The following is a 19,841-nucleotide window of genomic DNA, read 5'->3' as shown; positions in this document are numbered from 1 at the left end:
CGATGGAAAGCAGTTGGGAACGTCCAAAATCGGCTTTGATTATACCGATTTGGATGACCCTGTGAGAGGACGTCCATCTTCTGATTTGTGTCAAAAGATGGGCATCCTTCTCTTTCAAAAATAAGCCCGATAGTGGACTAATTTTGATAAATGGTTCTCAGATTTGGGTGCCCCCCCCCCAAAAAAAATGAGCGCTAAGCACTATTCTATAAATGGCGCTCAAAGTTGGGCGCTGTTTATAGAATAGTGCTTAGCACTAGGATCTGTGCCCAAGTTTGATCACGAGGATTTACACCAACTGAAACCTGGTGTAAATTCGCACACCTAAATTAGGAGTCAATCTGCCTTGTTCTGTAACACTGCGTGCAGTTCTAGAAACACTCCTGACCTGCTCATGGCCCTTCCATGCCCACGCCCCCTTTTCAGACCCATTTGGACCCATATGTATATTTTATGAGCGCAACCCTATAGAATACCGGCTGCAAAGATGCATACGTAAATTCAAATTGTTGCCAATTAGCGCCAATAATTGATAGCACCCAACTGCCAATTGACTACTCATTTGACGATTAAGTTGCATGCACAATTATGGAATACGCTCAATGCGTGCCAAATTCCAGTGAACAATTTTGGGTGCCATATATAGAAGCTGGGGAATTTGCCTATCCATAGTTTTTTAAAAGCTTTACCACTAGTATTGGGTGTTAGAGTTGGGGTGACAAATTCGGATAGCGGCTATATTTGGTCATTACCTGGACAATAGGTTTAGCTTTAGGCCTGCACTAAACAGATAGTGCCAGCACACACGTTGGTCACTGAGGGGTCCTTTTACAAAGGCGCGGTAAAAACTGGCCTATGGTAGTGTGGGCACATGTTTTGTATGCGTGCTGGGACATTTCTTTATCTCATCTGGAAAAAAGGTTTTTTTAAAAAATTGGCTGGGAAATGGACGTGCAGCAAAATTAAAACTAGTGCGCACGTATTTACAGCCTGAGCACTTAATGCCACCCATTGACTTAGCGGTAAGGGCTCATGTGCCAACTGCTGATTACGGCCAGGAACACCCCCCGCGGTAGAAAATAGAAAATTATTTTCTACTGCAGGATTCGGCGCATGCCAAACTTGGAATTACAGCCAGACGCACGTGCTGGTCTGGCGATAGTGCCGATTTGGCACGTGCAACCCGCACATTAGCCCTTCCACACCTTTGTGAAAGGGCCCCTGAGTGATTAAGAAAGGGATGGTAAATAAGACCAAAAATACTATAATGCCTCTGTATTACCCCATGGTGCAACCTCACCTTGAGTGTTGCGTTCAGTTCTGGTCGCTGTATCTCAAAAAAGATATAGCAGAATTAGAAAAGGTTCAAAGAAGAGCGACAAAAATGATAAAGGGGATGGGACTCCTCTCGTATGAGGAAAGGCTAAAGAGGTTAGGGCTCTACAGCTTGGAAAAGAGATGGCTGAGGGCAGATATGATTGAGGTCTACAAAATCCTGAGTGGTGTACAACGAGTTGAAGTAAATCGATTTTTTTCTTGTTCCAAAAGTACAAAGACTAGGGGGCACTCGAGGAAGTTACGTGGAAATACTTTTAAAATAAATAGGAAGAAATATTTTTTCACTCAACGAATAATTAAGCTCTGGAACTCTCTGCCAGAGGATGTAGTAACAGCGGTTAGCATATCTGGGTTTTAAAAAAGGTTTGGGCAAGTTCCTGGAGGAAAAGTCCATAGTCTGCTATTGAGACAGACATGGGGAAGTAACTGCTTGCCCCGGGATTGTAGCATGGAATGTTGCTACTAATTGGGTTTCTTCCAGGTTCACATTAACGTTTTGATGTTGTCTTACATCATAGTGTGTGTGTGTGTGAGATATGTTTTTATGACATCACAGTGCATTTGGCCCAATTACATCTAAAAGGTGTTGGGTGCCTTGCAAATGTGGCAACTCCTGGCAGGAGACGTGCTGAGTGTGCTGGGACATTTCCTGGACTGAGCAGTGCTTACTGACAACTCATTGTAATTTCGCCAATGTGCTTGATTTTATGGGACTACAGTACTTCAGAGTTTACCTTTTGCTAAATTTAAAACATAAAGATGTTAAGAGAGAAGACAGCTGATAAGTACATCTTTTATTTTGTGTTATTTTATTTATTTAGGTTTTTCACCAGGAGTTTTTCTTTTGCCAACTGATTTTTTCTCTCTCTCTGCAGGCCTTTCTCCGGGGCAGATATATACCTACCCAGCCCGCTGCTGGCGCAAGAAGAGACGGTTGAACATTCTGGAGGACCCTCGGCTCAGGCCCTGTGAGTTCAAGATTGGTGAGTGCATTCTCACCTCCCCCTCCCCCCGCCCCAGCAGGAAGTGGCGTGGGTGGATAAAAGCTCTGGGCGCAACCTATGTTTGCATGTGGTGGCAATAAATCTTTGTGAGGGCTGTTTTCCAATATTTTTCTACATGTAAAAAAGCTTTTTACCTGTAGAAACTGAGGCTCATTGTATTAAAAATTGCCCCACCTGTCTGAGGGTAAAAGCATATGCATGGTTGAAAAATACATGCACCTTTACCCACAATCCATAGAGGCGTCCCAGGGGCGGGGAGAGGGCGGGGTAGTGAAAAACACATGCCATTTTGCTTATGCAAAACTGCCTGCATTGTTTTTTCCCCAGAAAAATTAATTGCAGAGAAAGCAGGTGCAAATCTCTGTGGGTAGTTTTTCAATGCCTTTGGTTGCTGCTTCTGTGTTTTTGCTTTGATTATGATGCAGACACTGCTGGTAGAGAATTACCACAAAGTTTGCTCATAGGCACCTGATTTTATTAACCACTACGTTTCCTTATTAAGTTGTGTTACACAGTGCATTTGTGTATCCGTGTTATAGCAATACAAATTCCCCTGTACTAATGGTACTAGGTGTGTACGTATATATAACACAAATACACATGTGTATAGATGAATATAGAGAGCACTGATAGATTTTCAAGTAATTTATCCATTCCAAAATCTCTCTCTGTTGTGCAAATTGTTTATGTAAACCTGGGCAGCACGTTCCCCCGCATCTACTGTTCTGTCTGTATCGTAATACTGTGAACCCTACATCTCCCAGAAACTGGAGAAGATTGTTCTAACAAACTGATGGGGAAACTGTTTCACCCTTTGGGAGGTAACAGTGACATGTTGAGGCAGTTTTGCCTGCTGTCTCCTGTTTGGGGAAATAATTTTACATTGGGTGCTCTTCTCTCAGTAAGGATTTTATTTATTTTTGTTACATTTGTACCCCGCGTTTTCCCACTCATGGCAAGCTCAATGCGGCTTACATATACAGGTACTTATTTGTACCTGGGGCAATGGAGGGTTAAGTGACTTGCCCAGAGTCACAAGGAGCTGCCTGTGCCTGAAGTGGGAATCGAACTCAGTTCCCCAGGACCAGAGTCCACCACCCTAACCACTAGGCCACTCCTCCACTGTGGCTTTCTCTCCTATTAACCTCTATAATTATTCATATTCACTGCAGTGGAGAGTTTTAAAGACCCGCTGAACAATACAATGAACTGGTTAACTTTGTCTGGATTTTCAACTTGACTGGCTAGCAGAGATATCAAGTTACCCAGTTCCAGGCTGGAGATTTGGGACAGTTCTGGACTTCTGACCACCCCATCCTAGTGCATTATGGGACTTGCAGCACTGATTTCTATGGTTTCGATCAGGCACTACAAATTCCACACACTGCTTCGGGATGTAAGTTCAAAATCAGGACTTGCCAAAAAGTCTTTGGCCTGGATCTGGGTAACTCGGCATCTCTGGGCTAGGTGTGTGGCAGAAAATTCAGCTACATCGAAACCAGTAAAATATTGGAGCCTGAAGCAGGAGATGGAGAGGGAACTGGGTACTTTGTTTAAGCTCATAAGGGTATGGAAGAGTCACCAGAACTATAAAATTCCTATGAAAGGGGTGCCAGAGGCCCTGTGTGGGATTTGGTATTCTTTAGGCATTTTCAAGGAGCAGGTGGAAAATGTTCCCTTTGAAAATTCAATTTGTATCTTTGAATGTAGGAAGCATCTAAGGCCTGTTAGAGAGACAACAGTGGAAAATGAAAGCCTTTCTATCTGTGGAAACTGGAATACTGGTGACAGAAGTGACATTTTCTTCCATTCCTTGCCTGGCCATAGTGCTCCAACCTGCTCCAGAGGGGCCATCTCCAGGAGGAAATTGAGTCTGCTAGGCCTCTGCCAATGGCAGTGCCAGTTAATGATGGTAGTCGAGGTTACAGACACCTGTTTCTTGGTGACCAAAGTGAGACCAGTAGCTTACTCCAAATAGGCCACAGAACTAGGGTGGGCAAACAACATGACAGCACTGGGGCTCAGGGTTTTGCTAGAACGGTGACCACAGTGATTGTCAAACTTTCATCGTCTTGATAGTGGGCCACAGCTGTGGTTTAGTAGGCAGGAGGGAGTTCATTCTCCTTCCCCATGGAGTCTTTGACCTCTGTGATTAGACTGTCAAATTAGCCTTCTAGGAGCCATCTAGTCCTAAGGATGTGTCTTGTCTGTCTGTCTGTCTGTCTGTCTGTCTGTCTGTAACCTGGCTCCTGTCACTAGGCAGCCACCGGTAAATGATTAGACAAGATTCCCCCTCTATCCCTGCCTGCCAGCATCCAGCCGCTCCCTGGGTCTTTCAGAGGCAGATCCTTGTTGGATTCTGATAGGCAGATATTGTATGAATAATTAACCAAATCAGGGCTCCTGCGGACAGCTGTCTCAGTTGAACAAGAGAAAAAAATATTTAGTTTTGCACACACACACACTAGTCTGCCGGAAACCGTAGCAAGGCAAGGTGATGACACCCTGATGAGAGCCCGAAAGTGTGAAGGGAGGAGAAAGGTGCAAGGTGGTTACCTAATGAGGTGCAGCTAGGAAGGAAAGGAAGGAGGTTTTTTGGGCATGGCAAGGCCATAACAAGTCCCAGAATGACAGCTCCTTGGTGAGAGCCAGATGAGAAACAGTAAGATGACAGGTCCGTCTGCATGATGATACCCTGATGAGAACCAAGTGGGAAGGAGTAACAAGAGTATCACTGTGCATAATGGTAGCAGCAGACCTTGCTTGAGCTGCTGTCTGATATGCAGAAGGACCGGTATGTTTGTATCGGATTCAGCACAGAGCTCCAGGTATCACTGCCTGCACTCCACTTCCCCCTCTGTACAGAATTATTTTTTTTTTATTCTGCTCTTCAATAAGAAAGAAAGAAAAAAAAAAAAACCCCGAAAGTGGTTGCCAGTAGCAACCGTCGGCTCACATGGCTCGCCTCTCATTAATACTCCAGGCTGCTCTTTTCTGTAGTACATTTTGAAACGTCTGGAGAGAAAATGGTTTTTGAGTATGAGAACCTGCTTTTATTTTCCCAGCTGTGACAGTCTGTCAGCTGGGGGGTTCGGCAAGGATCTTCATGGCAGGGGAACTTTGTCCCACAGAGGCCTTGGATCTATCATCCTAGTTATTTCATTAATTCAGTTCGGAGCTCTCTCCTCAGTTATGAGGATGAATATCAAGTTATTATTTTCTTATGGAGTCAAATTGTACTGAAATATATTGGGTGTGCTGCTCTGTTTCCCCGCCCCCTCCCCCCCTGTTTCAGTGTATCTGTCTAATGTTCAGCCGGGGCCATCAGCATGTTTTTAAAAATAATTTATTTTAAAAGACTAGCTTCTGCGGCTGAATTTAAATCCAGATATTTAGAGCTGTTGGTACTATCTGGAGTATCAGCAGTATTCATCACAGTAAATAGTTTAAGATAGGACAGCCTTTTTTACTTTGTTAGCTGTATCCAGATAGATTATGGGCTGACTGAATTTCGGTTTCAGTTTTGGCTTTGGTGCCAAAACTGGCCTAAAACCTAGGTTCGGACATTCTTCTGTTGCTCCTGCCCATGCCGGTTCCAATTTCAAAATGGCTGCTGCAACCGCCCGTGGCAGTCTTGTGAGGCTACCACGGGAAGTCACGGCACTCATTTTGACAGTGGAGCTGGCAGGGGCAGAAGCGACACGAAACCGATAAGACCTCCCTCACTGCACCCCCACAGTGAGGATAGCACCAGGGTGGTCTGCAGTGATTTTCAGGAGAATTATCCAGATAATACGGCTGGATATCTGAGGATGGCTCTAGTTAGTGCCGCTCATCTAGGTTGGAGCACCTACTACCTGGATAAATATCTTTGAATATCGTCCGGTATGTTTTTATCCACAGCACACATATATCATAGGCAGGGGAAGCACACCACAGAACAGGTACAATTCAGTGGTGACAGAGGGAGGAACCTTCCCTCACATAATGTTCAGGTCATTGTTCATCATTTCATCTCATCTCCAGGGTCTTCATGGAAGAAGTTTGATTTAAGATTGGCTTGATGGTGCTCAGTTTGTTTCTAGTGGGTACTTTAGAACTGTGATGGTATAGTCCTTAAATTTCCCCCCATCTTATAGCACAGTTGTTGCTGTGTAGTAGATGGAGAAAAATTATAAGGGACAGATATTCAATGGTTTTATGCTCCTAACTTTGAGAGTAACGGGGTTAAATGTTCAGCTGGCAGCAGTCATCGTTTTGTTGGCCACTGCTGGACACTGGATATTCAGTGTTGGATCATGTCCAGACACCAGCTTTGAATGAGTGCCATGGCTCAAGAATACCCCAGCCACTGCATAACACATTGTCGATCCAAAAATGGATCAACAACACGTTGCAGTGGCTGGGGTATTCTTGAGCCACGATGCTTATGAACAACATTTGAAGAACTTTTGAATATTAGATATTGAATACTGAGTATTGGATTCAGTTGATTTGGATTCATAGATGGGTCTCATCAAGACGAAGCTGGGGTATCATTTGGTTCAGTCTTGAGGTGTACTTTGGGTTTGATCCACAGTGGGTTCTCAGTCATATTGATATGAGTGGAGTATGTTGTGGAGTGTTTGTGGAATGTATGTGTGAAAAAAAAATTCATTGTATTTTTATGACGAATAAAGGTTTAAATATGATGTATAGTTGTGAATATATTGAGGTTGACAAGATACAATTATATTGGAATTAATGTTTCTCCATTGTGAATGTATCCGGTTAAGTGCGATAACTGCCTGTCATACGGAGCCAAAGATAAAACTGTGTGTTTTGTAGTCCAATTTGTCTGGTTAAATTAGGGGCCCTTTTACCAAGCTATGGTAAAAGGAGCTGTGCGCTAGCTGCGGGGGCCGTTTTTGCTTCACGCCAAGGCCCTTTTTACCGCAGTGGGTAAAAACCCGAAAAAAAGAAATAGCCGTGCGTTGAGTTCACACTTGCTGTGCAGCCATTTCAAGGAGAGCACTTACCGCCACCCATTGAGGTGGCAGTAAGGGGTCACGTGCTAACCTGGCAGTGTGCGGCACTGCTCATTTACCACCAGGTAACCCCCTGTGTTATTAATTTTTCAAAAATTCCGGCATTGCCGGAAATGCCACACACTGGGGGCGGAACTACCGCCGGCATCCGCGTTGGGCCGGTGGTAGTTCCAGGTTGCCATGCAGAAGCCCTTTAGTAAAAGGGCCCCTTAGGCAGTTAAGTCCTGCCAACATAAGTGCCCACTCCGATCCTGGACCACCCACAAAATAGCTGGTTTCAGTTTAGCAGTTATTGCTAACCGGTTTAAGTGCCGCTAAATATTCTCCCGCGATTTATTCAAAGTTGTTAAATCGTGGGAGGATTGTGAAAAATTACAAGAGGACCTTATGAGACTGGGAGACTGGGCGTCTAAATGGAAGATGACATTTAATGTGAGCAAGTGCAAAGTGATGCATATGGGAAAGAGGAGCCCGAATTATAGCTACATCATGCAAGGTTCCACATTAGGATTCACAGACCAAGAAAGGGATCTAGGTGTCGTCGTTGATGATACGTTGAAACCTTCTGCTCAGTGTGCAGCTGTGGCTAAGAAAGCAAATAGAATGTTAGGTATTATTAGGAAAGGAACGGAAAACAAAAATGAGGACGTTATAATGCCTTTGTATCGCTCCATGGTGCGACCGCACCTCGAATATTGTGTTTGATTCTGGTCGCTGCATCTCAAAAAAGATATAGTGAAATTAGAAAAAGTGCAGAGAAGAGCAACGAAAATGATAGAGGGGATGGGACGGCTTCCCTATGAGGAAAGGCTAAAGCTGCTAGGGCTCTTCAGCATGAAGAAAAGGCGGCTGAGGGGAGATATGATAGAGGTCTATAAAATAATGAGTGGAGTTGAATGGGTAGACATGAACCATCTGTTTACGCTTTCCAAAAATACTAGGACTAGGAGGCATGCGATGAAGCTACAAAGTAGTAAATTTAAAACGAATTGGAGACCACTATACTTAAGACAAAGAGAGGAAAAGGCCCTTAATAAATTGATTCAGGCATTTTTGTGGAGAGGGCGGAAGCCTCGGCTCCCCTTGAGTGTCATTCAGAAGCCGAGACAACATGGGGGGATGGGCCTACTCAATATAAGATACCTGACCATAGCATGCTCGATGAGACACATTAGGGATTGGCTAACAGGACATGGGGAGTTTTCAAACACACAACTAGAACAGGCCCTTTCACCTACAACACATTTGGGATGGTGGCTGCACGCGTCAGGCAGAAGAGTCAAACTCAACTTAGGACATAATCCATTCGTTCTGTCAGCAAGGGCAACGTGGAAGTGGCTGTGCAAAAGACATTGGTTTAGATGGACCGCAACGCCCTTCTTGCCACTGTTTAATAACCCAGATTTTCCAGAAGGCACAACTTCAGTGATGTTTGCTAGATGGCGGAAGAAAGGAATTCAGTATTTGTACCAACTGTTGACAGATGAAGGTAAAGTGCGGCCATTCCGGGAATTACAAACAGAATTTAACTTGCCAGGGACAGATCAGTTTGCGCATCTACAGATACAACATTACCTAACCGAGCTGGGCTGGACCAACTTGAGCGAGGATGTACAGGACATTTTAAACACAGCACTGACATTGGGGGCTCAAAACAAAGTGCCCCTGCGATTTCATCACAGGTATCTCCAAGACTCCACGGAGGACATTGATTACAGAGGCAGAGCACAAAAATGGGCGATTGACCTGAGGGCGGAAATCTCGGAGGAGGTGTTGCAGAACTTTTTAAACTTGGCATTGCGCACCTCTGTATATTCTAGACACTGGGAGATACAATACAAATTTGCATTACGACTTCACATCCCACCAGCTAGGGCGTTCAAGGCAGGATATGGCGGCACAGGCGCATGCCCTCATTGTGCCCAGGCGCTAGCAGGACTGGGGCATATGTTCTGGTCTTGCCCTCAAGTAGTGCGATTTTGGTCCCAGATTTTAACGGCCATCAAACAATACTGGAGATGCAATATAATACAGAGGCAGCCATTACTGCTTTTTGGAAAACACTGCTATACGGGGCTTGTCCCTCCAGGACTCAACTCCTTCCTGCACAGGGCGGTGCTGATCAGCAAGAAGATAATTCTGCTAAACTGGAGAGAGAACGAGGGCCCTACGTTTGGGGCTTGGAGGGCAAATATGATTGAACTGTTAAAGCTAGAACGTTGTGGAATTACAGATATCTCCTCTGTGGAGGGTAAAAAGCTGGAAACCACCTGGGCAAAATTTTGGGATACCCTACAACCAGCTGCAAAAAGCAAAATTTTAAATTGAGAGACTGTGTGGGTAGATGAGAGACCTTGAATACCTGTAGACTGATAGTAGACTATTGAAGAGGGAGGGAGGGGGAGTTGGGGGGAGTTAAAGGGGGGGGGGGAGGATGGGAAGGGATAGAGGAAACCGATAGGCAGACATGTTGTAGTGCATCGTTGTAATAGTGTTGCTTTAGGTGTTAATCCTTCAAAGATCATTGCATACCTGTACACTGTTTATTGAAATTTCTACAATAAAAATGATTGAAACATAAAACGAATCGGAGAAACTTTCTTCACTCAACGTGTAATTAAACTCTGGAATTTGTTGCCAGAGACTGTGGTACAGGCGGTTAGCTTAGCAGAGTTTACAAAAGGTTTGGACGGCTTCCTAAAGGAAAAGTCCATAGACCATTATTAAATTGGACTTGGGGAAAATCCACTATTTCTAGGATAAGCAGTATAAAATGTTTTGTACATTTTTGGGATCTTGCCACGTATTTGTGACTTGGATTGGCCACTGTTGGAAACAGGATGCTGGGCTTGATGGACCTTTGGTCTGTCCCAGTATGGCAATACTTATGTACTTATATTCCCGCCCAAGCGATTTAACCAGCCAGGAACCTCGCCTGCCCAGTTAAATTGCTTTGAATATTGATCCCCGTGCTTCTAAATTGGCTTCTTTGAAAATTTACTAGGGTTGAGTGCATAACTTTATACTCACAAGTTCACAAAACGCCTAAGCTTAGGAGCATAAGGAGTGGCCTAGTGGTTAGGGTGGTGGACTTTGGTCCTGAGGAAGCTCAGTTCCCACCTCAGGCACAGGCAGCTCCCTGTGACCCTGGGCAAGTCACCCAACCCTCCATTGCCCCAGGTACAAATAAGTACCTGTATACAATATGTAAGCCACATTGAGCCTGCCACAAGTGGGAAAGCTCAGGGTACAAATGTAACAAAAATAAATAAAATAAAAACTGTGTGGCAGTGCATGGATTTAGGGTAGGGAAAAGGAGTTGTAACACTCTTTTTCAGTACTAGGCTCAAAGATTAGATGCATAAATGAAGTAAAATGAATGGCAAAACTAAATTTAATATGTATAACTTTTAAGCTCGTAAATTGAGATGATTTTACTCCTGAAAATTTAGGCTGAAATTAGGGCACAAGTTTAGGAGCCTAAATTAAGGAACTCAGCTTTTTTTGAAGTTTGGTTCTTAAGGAGATAGTTTTCTAAGTTAGTCCAATAAAAAAGATATCACCTTATTTTTTGTTAATCTTTTTTCCCTTCAAGATAAAGAAATAACCCTTCTGCTTGGATTTTAGCAAAGAATAAAATGTGGGGCTGAAAGAGGGAAAGTATAGTTTGTGATACAGATGGCAGCCCTTGTACATTCCTTCCAGGACAGGAAGGGCTGACTAATTACACTGACCCCACACCTTTGATTAGCTTTTGCATCCAGCTGATTGCTTGGTATTGCTCTGAACTGTAATTTGTTAGCTCTGGGTGGGATGGGGGAAAGTCCCCTGTCTGTTTGGAAAGGAGCTTGTGTGGAGTGGGGTGTTACAGCAGGGGCCAAGTGGCTTCTCTCTATCTCTTCCTCCCTCCGCCCTTCTGTGTTCAGTTCCTGAACTAAATTTTGATTTGAGGGTGGGAGAGGACCCTTGGAGTGCACAAAAAGACTGGATAGTTTAATAGGGCTATAACGCCAGTCTTCTTTTTTTTTTTTTCTCTGATGAAAACATTTTGTAGCCACTGGGTCTGTTCCAAACCTCTTAACCAATATGTTTTCTGTGAGAATGGACTGCTGTGGAGGATTTTATTCTTGAAATGGACTTATTGATTTTTTTTTTTAATCTGCATGAGTGAGTTGCATTGATAGAGGGTCTTATATGGGTGTCGTGGTACTGGGTATCAGGTGGGGTTCAGTTCTCAGACCTGGTTTATAATCTCTGGAGACAGTTTTTACAGCAGTCAGGGCTAGAGTGTCCCAGCTGTGGCCCAACAGTGACCCCTACTGGTTAGCTGTGCATATTTATGTGTTGTTCATGAACAAGCTTCTTATTCAGGGGATAGACACTACAAAGGCTATGCTAAATGGAGTCGGAGGAAGCCCATGTAGCAACAGATGAAAACTCATTATGGTGTGGATGGATAGACTAGATAGGGCGTATGGTCTTTTATCCATTGTCCTGTTTTATATATTTTTATGTTTCATGATGATGCAATGGCTGATTTTGATTGCACTAGAAGCCAAAAGGAGCTGGTAGAAAATCCCAGACCAATAAGAAAATGAATTTACTCAATTTAAAACGAGAACTCAGCTGAACTGCCGGTCATTTTCTTGGGTAGAGGTGTTTGCTGAATGGGCAGAAGGGTGAGATGAGAAGCTGAGCTGGAACACTCTGAGGGTGGGAGGATTGCTGGAACTCCTGTGACTGCAAAACACATGCAGCTGAATGGCGGCTCTGAAAGGAAGCCGTCAGTTTAAAAGCTAAATGACTGGGACGAGCCTGCAGCCTGTTATTAAACAAACAGAAGGAGCAGTACTCTCTGGATAGAGGCGTTGGGCTGCGATATTTTTAGATTTGCCTGCCTTGTCAAGGCACCACTTGCTCCTGCGGTGTTCCTCCTTTTTATAAATGAAACAAAAAAGTTTTCTCTTTTGAAATCACCTTGCTTCAAAGTCTCAAAAATGATACCCCCACCCCCAGTCCAATGGATGAGGCAGTGTTTGAGAACTGGCTACAGGGCTGCAACTAGAGAATAACATGGGGACAAAGTTTGTCCCCACCTCCATCTCCGTGAGCCCTGTCTCCATCCCCGCCGCGTCCTTGCAGGCCCTGTCTCCGTCCCCACCACGTCCTCCCAGGCCGTCTCTGTCCTTGCCACGTCCCTGCGGGCTCTGTCCTCATCTGCAGAAGCCTCAAACACTTATGTTTTTATATTTAAATCTTTTTATTAAAGTATAAAAAGGAACAATATTCTGTGCAACTTTGTTTATAAATCACAAATAGAAAACATTAATAACGAGCAACTGTAATAAGTCATCAACAATCTCAGGATTCAGTCTAGCTCTCTCGTCTTCCACAATCCTTCCTGCAATAGAAAATGTCTTCTCGGAAGATGTGCTGTTAGCAGGAATGCACAGGATCCCCTGTGTAAATGTTGCCGTTGTGGCCAGCACTTTTGCTTGTTTTTCCAAAAAAAATGAAAACATCGTCATCGGCATCACTTGAACATCAATCACTATCCAATTCATTAACAGCTTTCAAAGTAGAGATTGACATAGGGACAAAGTTTGTCCCGTCCCCGTGTCATTCTGTAGCTGCAGCAAATGAGTCATTTTTAATTTTAAAATTACATTTTTTTTGTTTTGCATTTTTCCCAGGTCAGATATATGGAGCTGTTCTGATTGTAGTAGTCTGTCATGAATGACCTTCATGATACTTCACAGACACTGCCACTGGCAGTCCATGAAGATTTTGTTGGTTGATACCCCGTTTATGTACAAATTTCTTATCTACAATTCTTAACTACTTTGACAATTCAGTTAAGACTGCTGAAGCAGGACATCATAAGACTCCTGAAGCAGGCGCTTAGGCACCGAAACACGGCTGCTGTGTCGAGTCGAATTTGATGTTAATGAAATAAAGCTTTGAATCCATCTACACGTCTCCTTCGTTATTTGAGAAGAGCCAGCTTCTCCTTCTCATATGTCCTCTGAATCCCAATTGGACTGTGTCAGCCGTGAGCTCAGAGGTGACACAAAAACTTTTTTCATATCACATTTATTGTTCAATATTTATTTATTTGTTGCATTTGTATCCCACACTTTCCCACCTATTTGTAGGCTCAATGTGAGCTACATGGTTCCGGAGAGGTGATTACGAACTCCAGTGTTAACAAATACAAGGTGATAGTATGGTTAAATGGAGCTAGTGTGGTTCACCCACACTAGGGGATCGAGCAACGGAAGGTTTTGTGTTATGTGCATTTCGTCTTTTAGTGTGTTTCTGTGACTGGGCGTTTATGTTGGTTCTGTGGTGTATGCCTTTCTAAAAAGGTGAGTTTTTAGGTTTTTCTGGAATTTTAGGTGGTCGTTCGTTGTTTTCAGGTCTTTTGGTAACGCGTTCCATAGTTGTGTGCTTAAGTAGGAAAAACTGGACGCGTATGTTGATTTGTACTTTAGTTCTTTACATCTTGGGAAGTGAAGGTTTAGGTATGTTCATGCATATATCATCAGATAAGTGTGGACAAACTTTCAAAAGCAGCTTCCTTTTAGTCAACAAATTATACTTTACATAGCTCATGCAACAATCTCTTTTAGAATGACTTCCTTTCAGCATTACATGGCATTCCACTTAATTCTGTCTACACTTATCTGATATCCTTAAATAATGAACGGAAACCCCTGAGGAAGCCCATTTTTGGGGAGAAATGGGTCCTGTTGGGACTGTATACCAGATGAGTGATTCATTACTTCTTTTCGGATGGATATTATTTTGATAAAGAACAGCAAATATGATATGAAACTTTTTAAAAGAAAATGATAACAGATATTATTTTAAATAAAAAGAGATAATTCTGGAGGATTTTTATGACCAATGATGAGAATGAACCATTGATCAAAGCAGTCTAAAATTTTGCTGCTATCCGGTAACTAAGGTCATTTTCCTCTATTTTAACTTTTAATAAAGTATGTTTATAAAGTCTTTGTGACTTGTTTTGTATGAGTTTCATCTTATTGGTGTTTGAACCCTGTTCAAAATTCTGCTGCACAACTTATATTCCACCATTGTCGCTATGCTCATATTAACCCTCTCCTCAAGTCATGTCATTGTCTCCCTATCTGTTTCCGCATACAGTTCAAACTCCTTTTATTAACTTACAAGTGCATTCACTCTTCAGCTCCTCAGTACCTTTTCACTCATATCGCTCTCTACTCTCCTCCCTGGGAACTCCGTTCATTGGGTAAATCTCTCCTATCTGTACCCTTCTCCTCCACTGCGAATTCCAGACTCCGTTCCTTTTATCTTGCTGCACCATATGCCTGGAATAGACTTCATGAGCCAGTATGTCAAGCTTCATCTCTGGTCGTCTTCAAATCTAGGCTAAAAGCCCACCTTTTTGATGCTGCTTTTAACTCCTAACCCCTATTCACTTGTATAGTACCCATGTATGTTTTATCATTCTCACCTTAGTAATTCCCTTATCCCTTATTTGTCCTGTTTGTCAGTCCTGATTAGATTGTAAGCTCTGTCGAGCAGGGATTGTCTCTTCATGTCCAAGTGCACAGCGCTGTGTACGTCTAGTAGCGCTATAGAAATGATAACTAGTAGTAGTAGTAGGTTTTTGTTTTGTGGTCTTGTAAGAATCATAGAGGATGATAAGGCCTGAAACGGCCAACCAGTGCAGATGGTGGATGTCAGTAAGTTAAACTGGCGCTTGTATGGAAGACAGTGGTAGGAAAGGAGCTGAAAGGTCACAAGGGGGAGGGAAGCTGCTGTCAGGTTCAATATTGAAATTTTATCTGCTCACATACCCAAAGTAGAAGAATCATAGCTGGCCAGACTGGGACTGGATGAACCAAGCTGGACTTTTTCCCTGCTCCTTTTGTACGTTCATTCACTTGGAACTAGGGTCTACCTCTATGAACCTTCATTTGCAGCTAGCCAGGGGAGTTGTCGTGTAGTTCACATCTTGCCTGCCATGTTTCTCCATTTCATCACCTAATTACATCCATGAATTTACAGATTAAAGATTTCAGTAAAATGCATTCATTGATGCCTGTAATTGACCTTAAACACTTTTACAGTTTATACAGAAGACATGATTTCACATCTTAGCAGAGTGCTTTAAACATCAAAAGCTACAAGTTGTCCTGTGCTGAATTAGCCGTTATTTTCTGTCAACATAGTTGCTCCAGATTATCCTACGACGAATTGTCCATGCCAAATTGTCTACTCCCAATTGCCCTCTGCTGAATTTACCGGTTGCTGTTTCATGTACAGAAGATGTAGGGAGGCATAGTCCTCACTATAATCCTCCTTCCGAAAGGATGGGATTAAAAAAATCATCTGATTGAGGTAAGAATGAAACTACTTTTGGAAGAAAGGAAGGAATCATGAGCATGGACATGTCCATCTGTGAAAACTGCAGAAAGGGTTCCTTGAAAGACAATGCCTGGAGCTCAGAAACCCTTCTAGCTGAAGAAACCACCACCAGGAAAACAGTTTGCTCCCAATTGCCCTAGTACCTCAGTGGTCCGACACCAATTTGTCCACCCCTAATTGCCTGCTCCAAATTGTCCGCTCCCAATTGCCCTGCTACTATGGAGCATGTCCTTTGGAATTTTAACTAGGTTTTTGGGATAACCACAATGAAAATGCACAAATTAAATTTGAATGCACTACCTCCATTCTATGCAAATCTATCTCATGCATACTCATGGTGGATATCCTGAAAACTTGACTGGCTAGTTGTGTCTCGATGACTGGGTTGAGAACCCCTGTCTTAGAAGGAAATCACCTCATAGTTTGAGGTATATTCTGGTTTCAGTTCAGAAGTATTTTCCTACAGCAAATCTAGCTCTGAGATTTGGGTATATTTTTGCAATAGGGACGCTGATGGATTCAATTTTATTTCTTATGGTTTGATCCAGTGTTTTTCTTGGTCACTTTGATGTCAAACATGAAGGTCCTCTTGATTAAAATTTATTGAAAATAGTTATACACCATCTACTGATTAATAAAGATAGTTGGTTTAGAAAGCAAAATGAAAAATGTATGTTACACACAAATAAACCACAACCCTACCAAATAATCAACAGCAGTAGCATCAACCCTCCCCTCCATAGGAACAAGACCAAACTACATACCACCAATACAAAATAGAATTTAAAAACCTACCAACCAAACAACAATACCATGAGATTAAAACTATGAAAAGATCCCACTACCCCCAACTCAACCTAGACATTATTATGATGTGTTTATGATATTATTTTGTTTGATGTAACTGCTTTGGGCAGGGCAGAAGTATAACATAAGTCAAATCCTAGTTTTACGCCACTGTATTGACTTATAGTTCCTTGCTATTCTTATTAAATATATTTATTTATTAGTCAGAAAAAAAATCAAGGTCTGCATAGGTTACAGATGTGTGGTTCATATGACAAGCACCGGTGAGCCGAATACTAATTAATGAATCAACCAAAAGTGAGCTTAAAAGTGGGGTTTTATTTTTTTTTTGGGGGGGGGGGTTGTGAGAGACGGATTTAATCATAATCAACATAGGTGTCCCCTGAGGACTATAGGGATCCAAGATGGCCACATCCAACTGCTGATGCCCGCGTCTACTCTCGGTGTCCTCAATATTGAATATCAATCGGTGATGCCTAAAAGAAGGGGCCGCTTCGCTGCCTCACAGTGGCAAGGCTTACCTTCTGGATCTGGTGCGATTACCTCCTTTTTTCAGAGAGTCGGGACCCTTGTGGAAGTGTTGGAGGTTAGCCTGCTTGAGCGTCCAGGGGCGAATAGAGACCCCGGGATGCTCCTTGGGTTGGAGCTTTCGCTCAGCCCCAACACGAGAGCGCCTCCTCCACAACCACGAGGCACAAGCTCCCCACTATCGGAACCTCAAGCTCCGTTACTCAGTGTGGGGGAAGGAGTAAGGAGGCGACAGGAGGCAGAACAGCCTGAGGGAGCTCCGGGCAGTGGAGAACGGTGTGCCACGTTGGGAGAGAATGTGTTTGTTCCACCTAGCACATTGGAGGAGGGAGTAACTGCAAGTCTGGAGGAAGCTTCTTCTGTGGATTGAGAGGTACTGAAGACTACATTTCCATTAAATATATCTAAACCTCCTGAAGTGACTCTTGAAACTTTATGGCGATTGATTGTGGATTTGGGTAAAGCAATATGTCCACAAGTTCAAAAATTGTCACAAGATTTAAATGTTTTGGATAAGAAGGTTAAAGAAATTGACTTAGGCTTAGAAAATGTGACTCAGCAAAATAAAGAACAAAAAATAGAATTGCAGCAGGTACAATCTCTTCAAGGGACTATTGTAAAAGATTTGACATATCTGAGGAGAAAAACAGAAGCTCTGGAAAATTTATCCAGGAGTAATAATCTTCGTATTCACAATTTCCCCAAACAATTTGCAGTTTCTCCACGAGATATGTTAAAAAGATATATGATAGAAATTCTTGGAGTCTGAGAAGAAAATATTCCACCTTTTTCTCAATTATATTATTTGCCAACTAAAGTGGTAACTACTCAACAGGATCAAGGGAATCAGGCGTTGGATGTCTCATTGGAGTCCTCGGACACTGAATTGGTTGTGGCATCAACATTGATAGCCACAGTAGCTCTATTACCTGATAAAAATTGGTTGTTACAAATGTTCTTCAAAAATAAGGATAAGACTTTCTTAGGATTGAAAATACAAATCTTCTCAGATGTCTCACTCAAAAGAGACGCCAACAATTTTTGTTAATGAAACCAGGAGTTCTTCAGTTGGGGGCCACTTTTTTTCTGTGATACCCTTGCAAATGTGTCATCAGATACCAATCAGTGAAATATGTCTTCTACAAACCCTCTCAACTTAGTTTTCTTGTCAGCTAAAAGAGCTCTCTTTACAAGTTTGTTAACAGAGGTCTAGCTGTTTAGTCAGAAGACGGAATTTCTTCAAATTATTTGGTTACATTTTTCCATTCGTAACATCTTGGATCCAAAATAAATGTGGACTTGAGCAATGACGGACAAGTAATATTTTTGCTTTCTTTTCATAAAAGTTTTGTTATTTATACAAAATTGTGGAGTTCCAGTTATTACTTTCTGTACAAGTATTTGCTTGATAATTATTGGAAATTGATAAATAAAACAAAAAAAACAACAACATAGGTGTCCCCTGAATGTCAGAATGGAGCATGTTCCATAGATTTGATGGAAGAAAGGACAGAGATCAAATAGTGAGAGGGAGGGAGAGAAACAGAATCTAAGCCAGTGATCGTCATTATTTAAAAAACAAAAATCAGTAGGAGAGCCAGGGCCATTGTCTGATACAGTGTCCAGGAAGGGGTCAATTACCAGTGACAAAGCCAGGCTGATGTCGTTCTCCTCTGTTACCATTGGCCTGGATGCTCAGGACTGCTCAGAGTGACCTATTTAACTAAAATGAGGTCGATCTCCCCCTTGCATGTTCTGTATTCTCATATCCTCTATCCATATTCTTTATTCCTGTCCCCCAGCCTCTCCCCACTACCCAAAACACCCGGTGGGGGGGGGGGGGGGGAGGGCAATTCAGTAAAAGGTGCAAACAGTTAAGCACCCAAAATCTAAGCGCCAAGCTAGTGTTCTATAACAAAAATTTATGTGCCTAATGCATCATAGAACACAGCAGAATTCAGCAATTAGATGCCCAAATTAAGGCACTGCCAATTCTGTGTAAATTGAGTGCCGAAATGCAGCAGTTAGGTGCCTAACTGACAACTGGGGCGTATCTGCGTGGGGCCACGGGGGCCTGGGCCCCTGTAGATTTGGCCCTGGACCCCCCTGCCGACGACCCTCTCCATCCCCCCTCCCGCCGGCAACCCGCCGTCACCTATCTTTGCTGGCGGGGGACCCCAACCCCCGCCAGCCGAGGTCCTTCCGTTGCAAAGCTGGCGGGGGACCCCAACCCCCTCCAGCCGAGGTCCTTCCATTGCAAAGCTGGCAGGGGACCCCAACCCCCGCCAGCTGAGGTCTTCTCTTCTGTTGCAGCAAAGCTTCCTGTTTGAGTCTGACATCCTGCACGTACAACGTGCAGGACGTCAGACTCAGAATTTGAAACTGAAAGAAGCTTTGCTGCAACGGAAGAGAGGACCTCGGCTGGCGGAGGTTGGGGTCCCCTGCCAGCTTTGCAACGGAAGGACCTTGGCTGGTGGGGGTTGGGGTCCCCCGCCAGCTTTGCAAAAGAAGGACCTCGGCTGGCGGGGGTTAGGGTCCCCCGCCAGCAAAGGTAGGCTATGGTGGCGGGGGAGGGTTGGCGGTGGGAGGGGGGTGGAGAGGATCGTCGGCAGGGGGGGGGGTCAAAGTTGGCGGAGGGGGGGGTCCGGCAATGGCGGGCGGGTCGGCGGCGCCGGGGGGGGGGGGCTAAAATGTGCCCCCTCACTCTGGCTCTGGCCTC

General features: G+C 43.5%; 1 protein-coding gene across 2 annotated transcripts in view; it reads left to right on the top strand.

Annotated features, from left to right (window-relative positions):
- The window catches only part of DPF1 (double PHD fingers 1), a 110,294-nt gene that overhangs the window by 24,901 nt on the left and 65,552 nt on the right, over positions 1-19,841 (top strand). For both annotated transcript variants that reach the window (XM_030218610.1, XM_030218609.1), the window contains exon 3: positions 2,214-2,321. In XM_030218610.1, the coding sequence (XP_030074470.1) occupies positions 2,214-2,321 (108 nt within the window). The remainder of the gene's footprint in view (positions 1-2,213; positions 2,322-19,841) is intronic.

The sequence above is a fragment of the Microcaecilia unicolor genome, chromosome 11 (genome assembly GCF_901765095.1).
Source record: "Microcaecilia unicolor chromosome 11, aMicUni1.1, whole genome shotgun sequence".
Taxonomy (NCBI): domain Eukaryota; kingdom Metazoa; phylum Chordata; class Amphibia; order Gymnophiona; family Siphonopidae; genus Microcaecilia; species Microcaecilia unicolor.
Note: the sequence above shows the minus strand (reverse complement) of the source record. Positions and strands in the feature narration are given on the sequence as shown.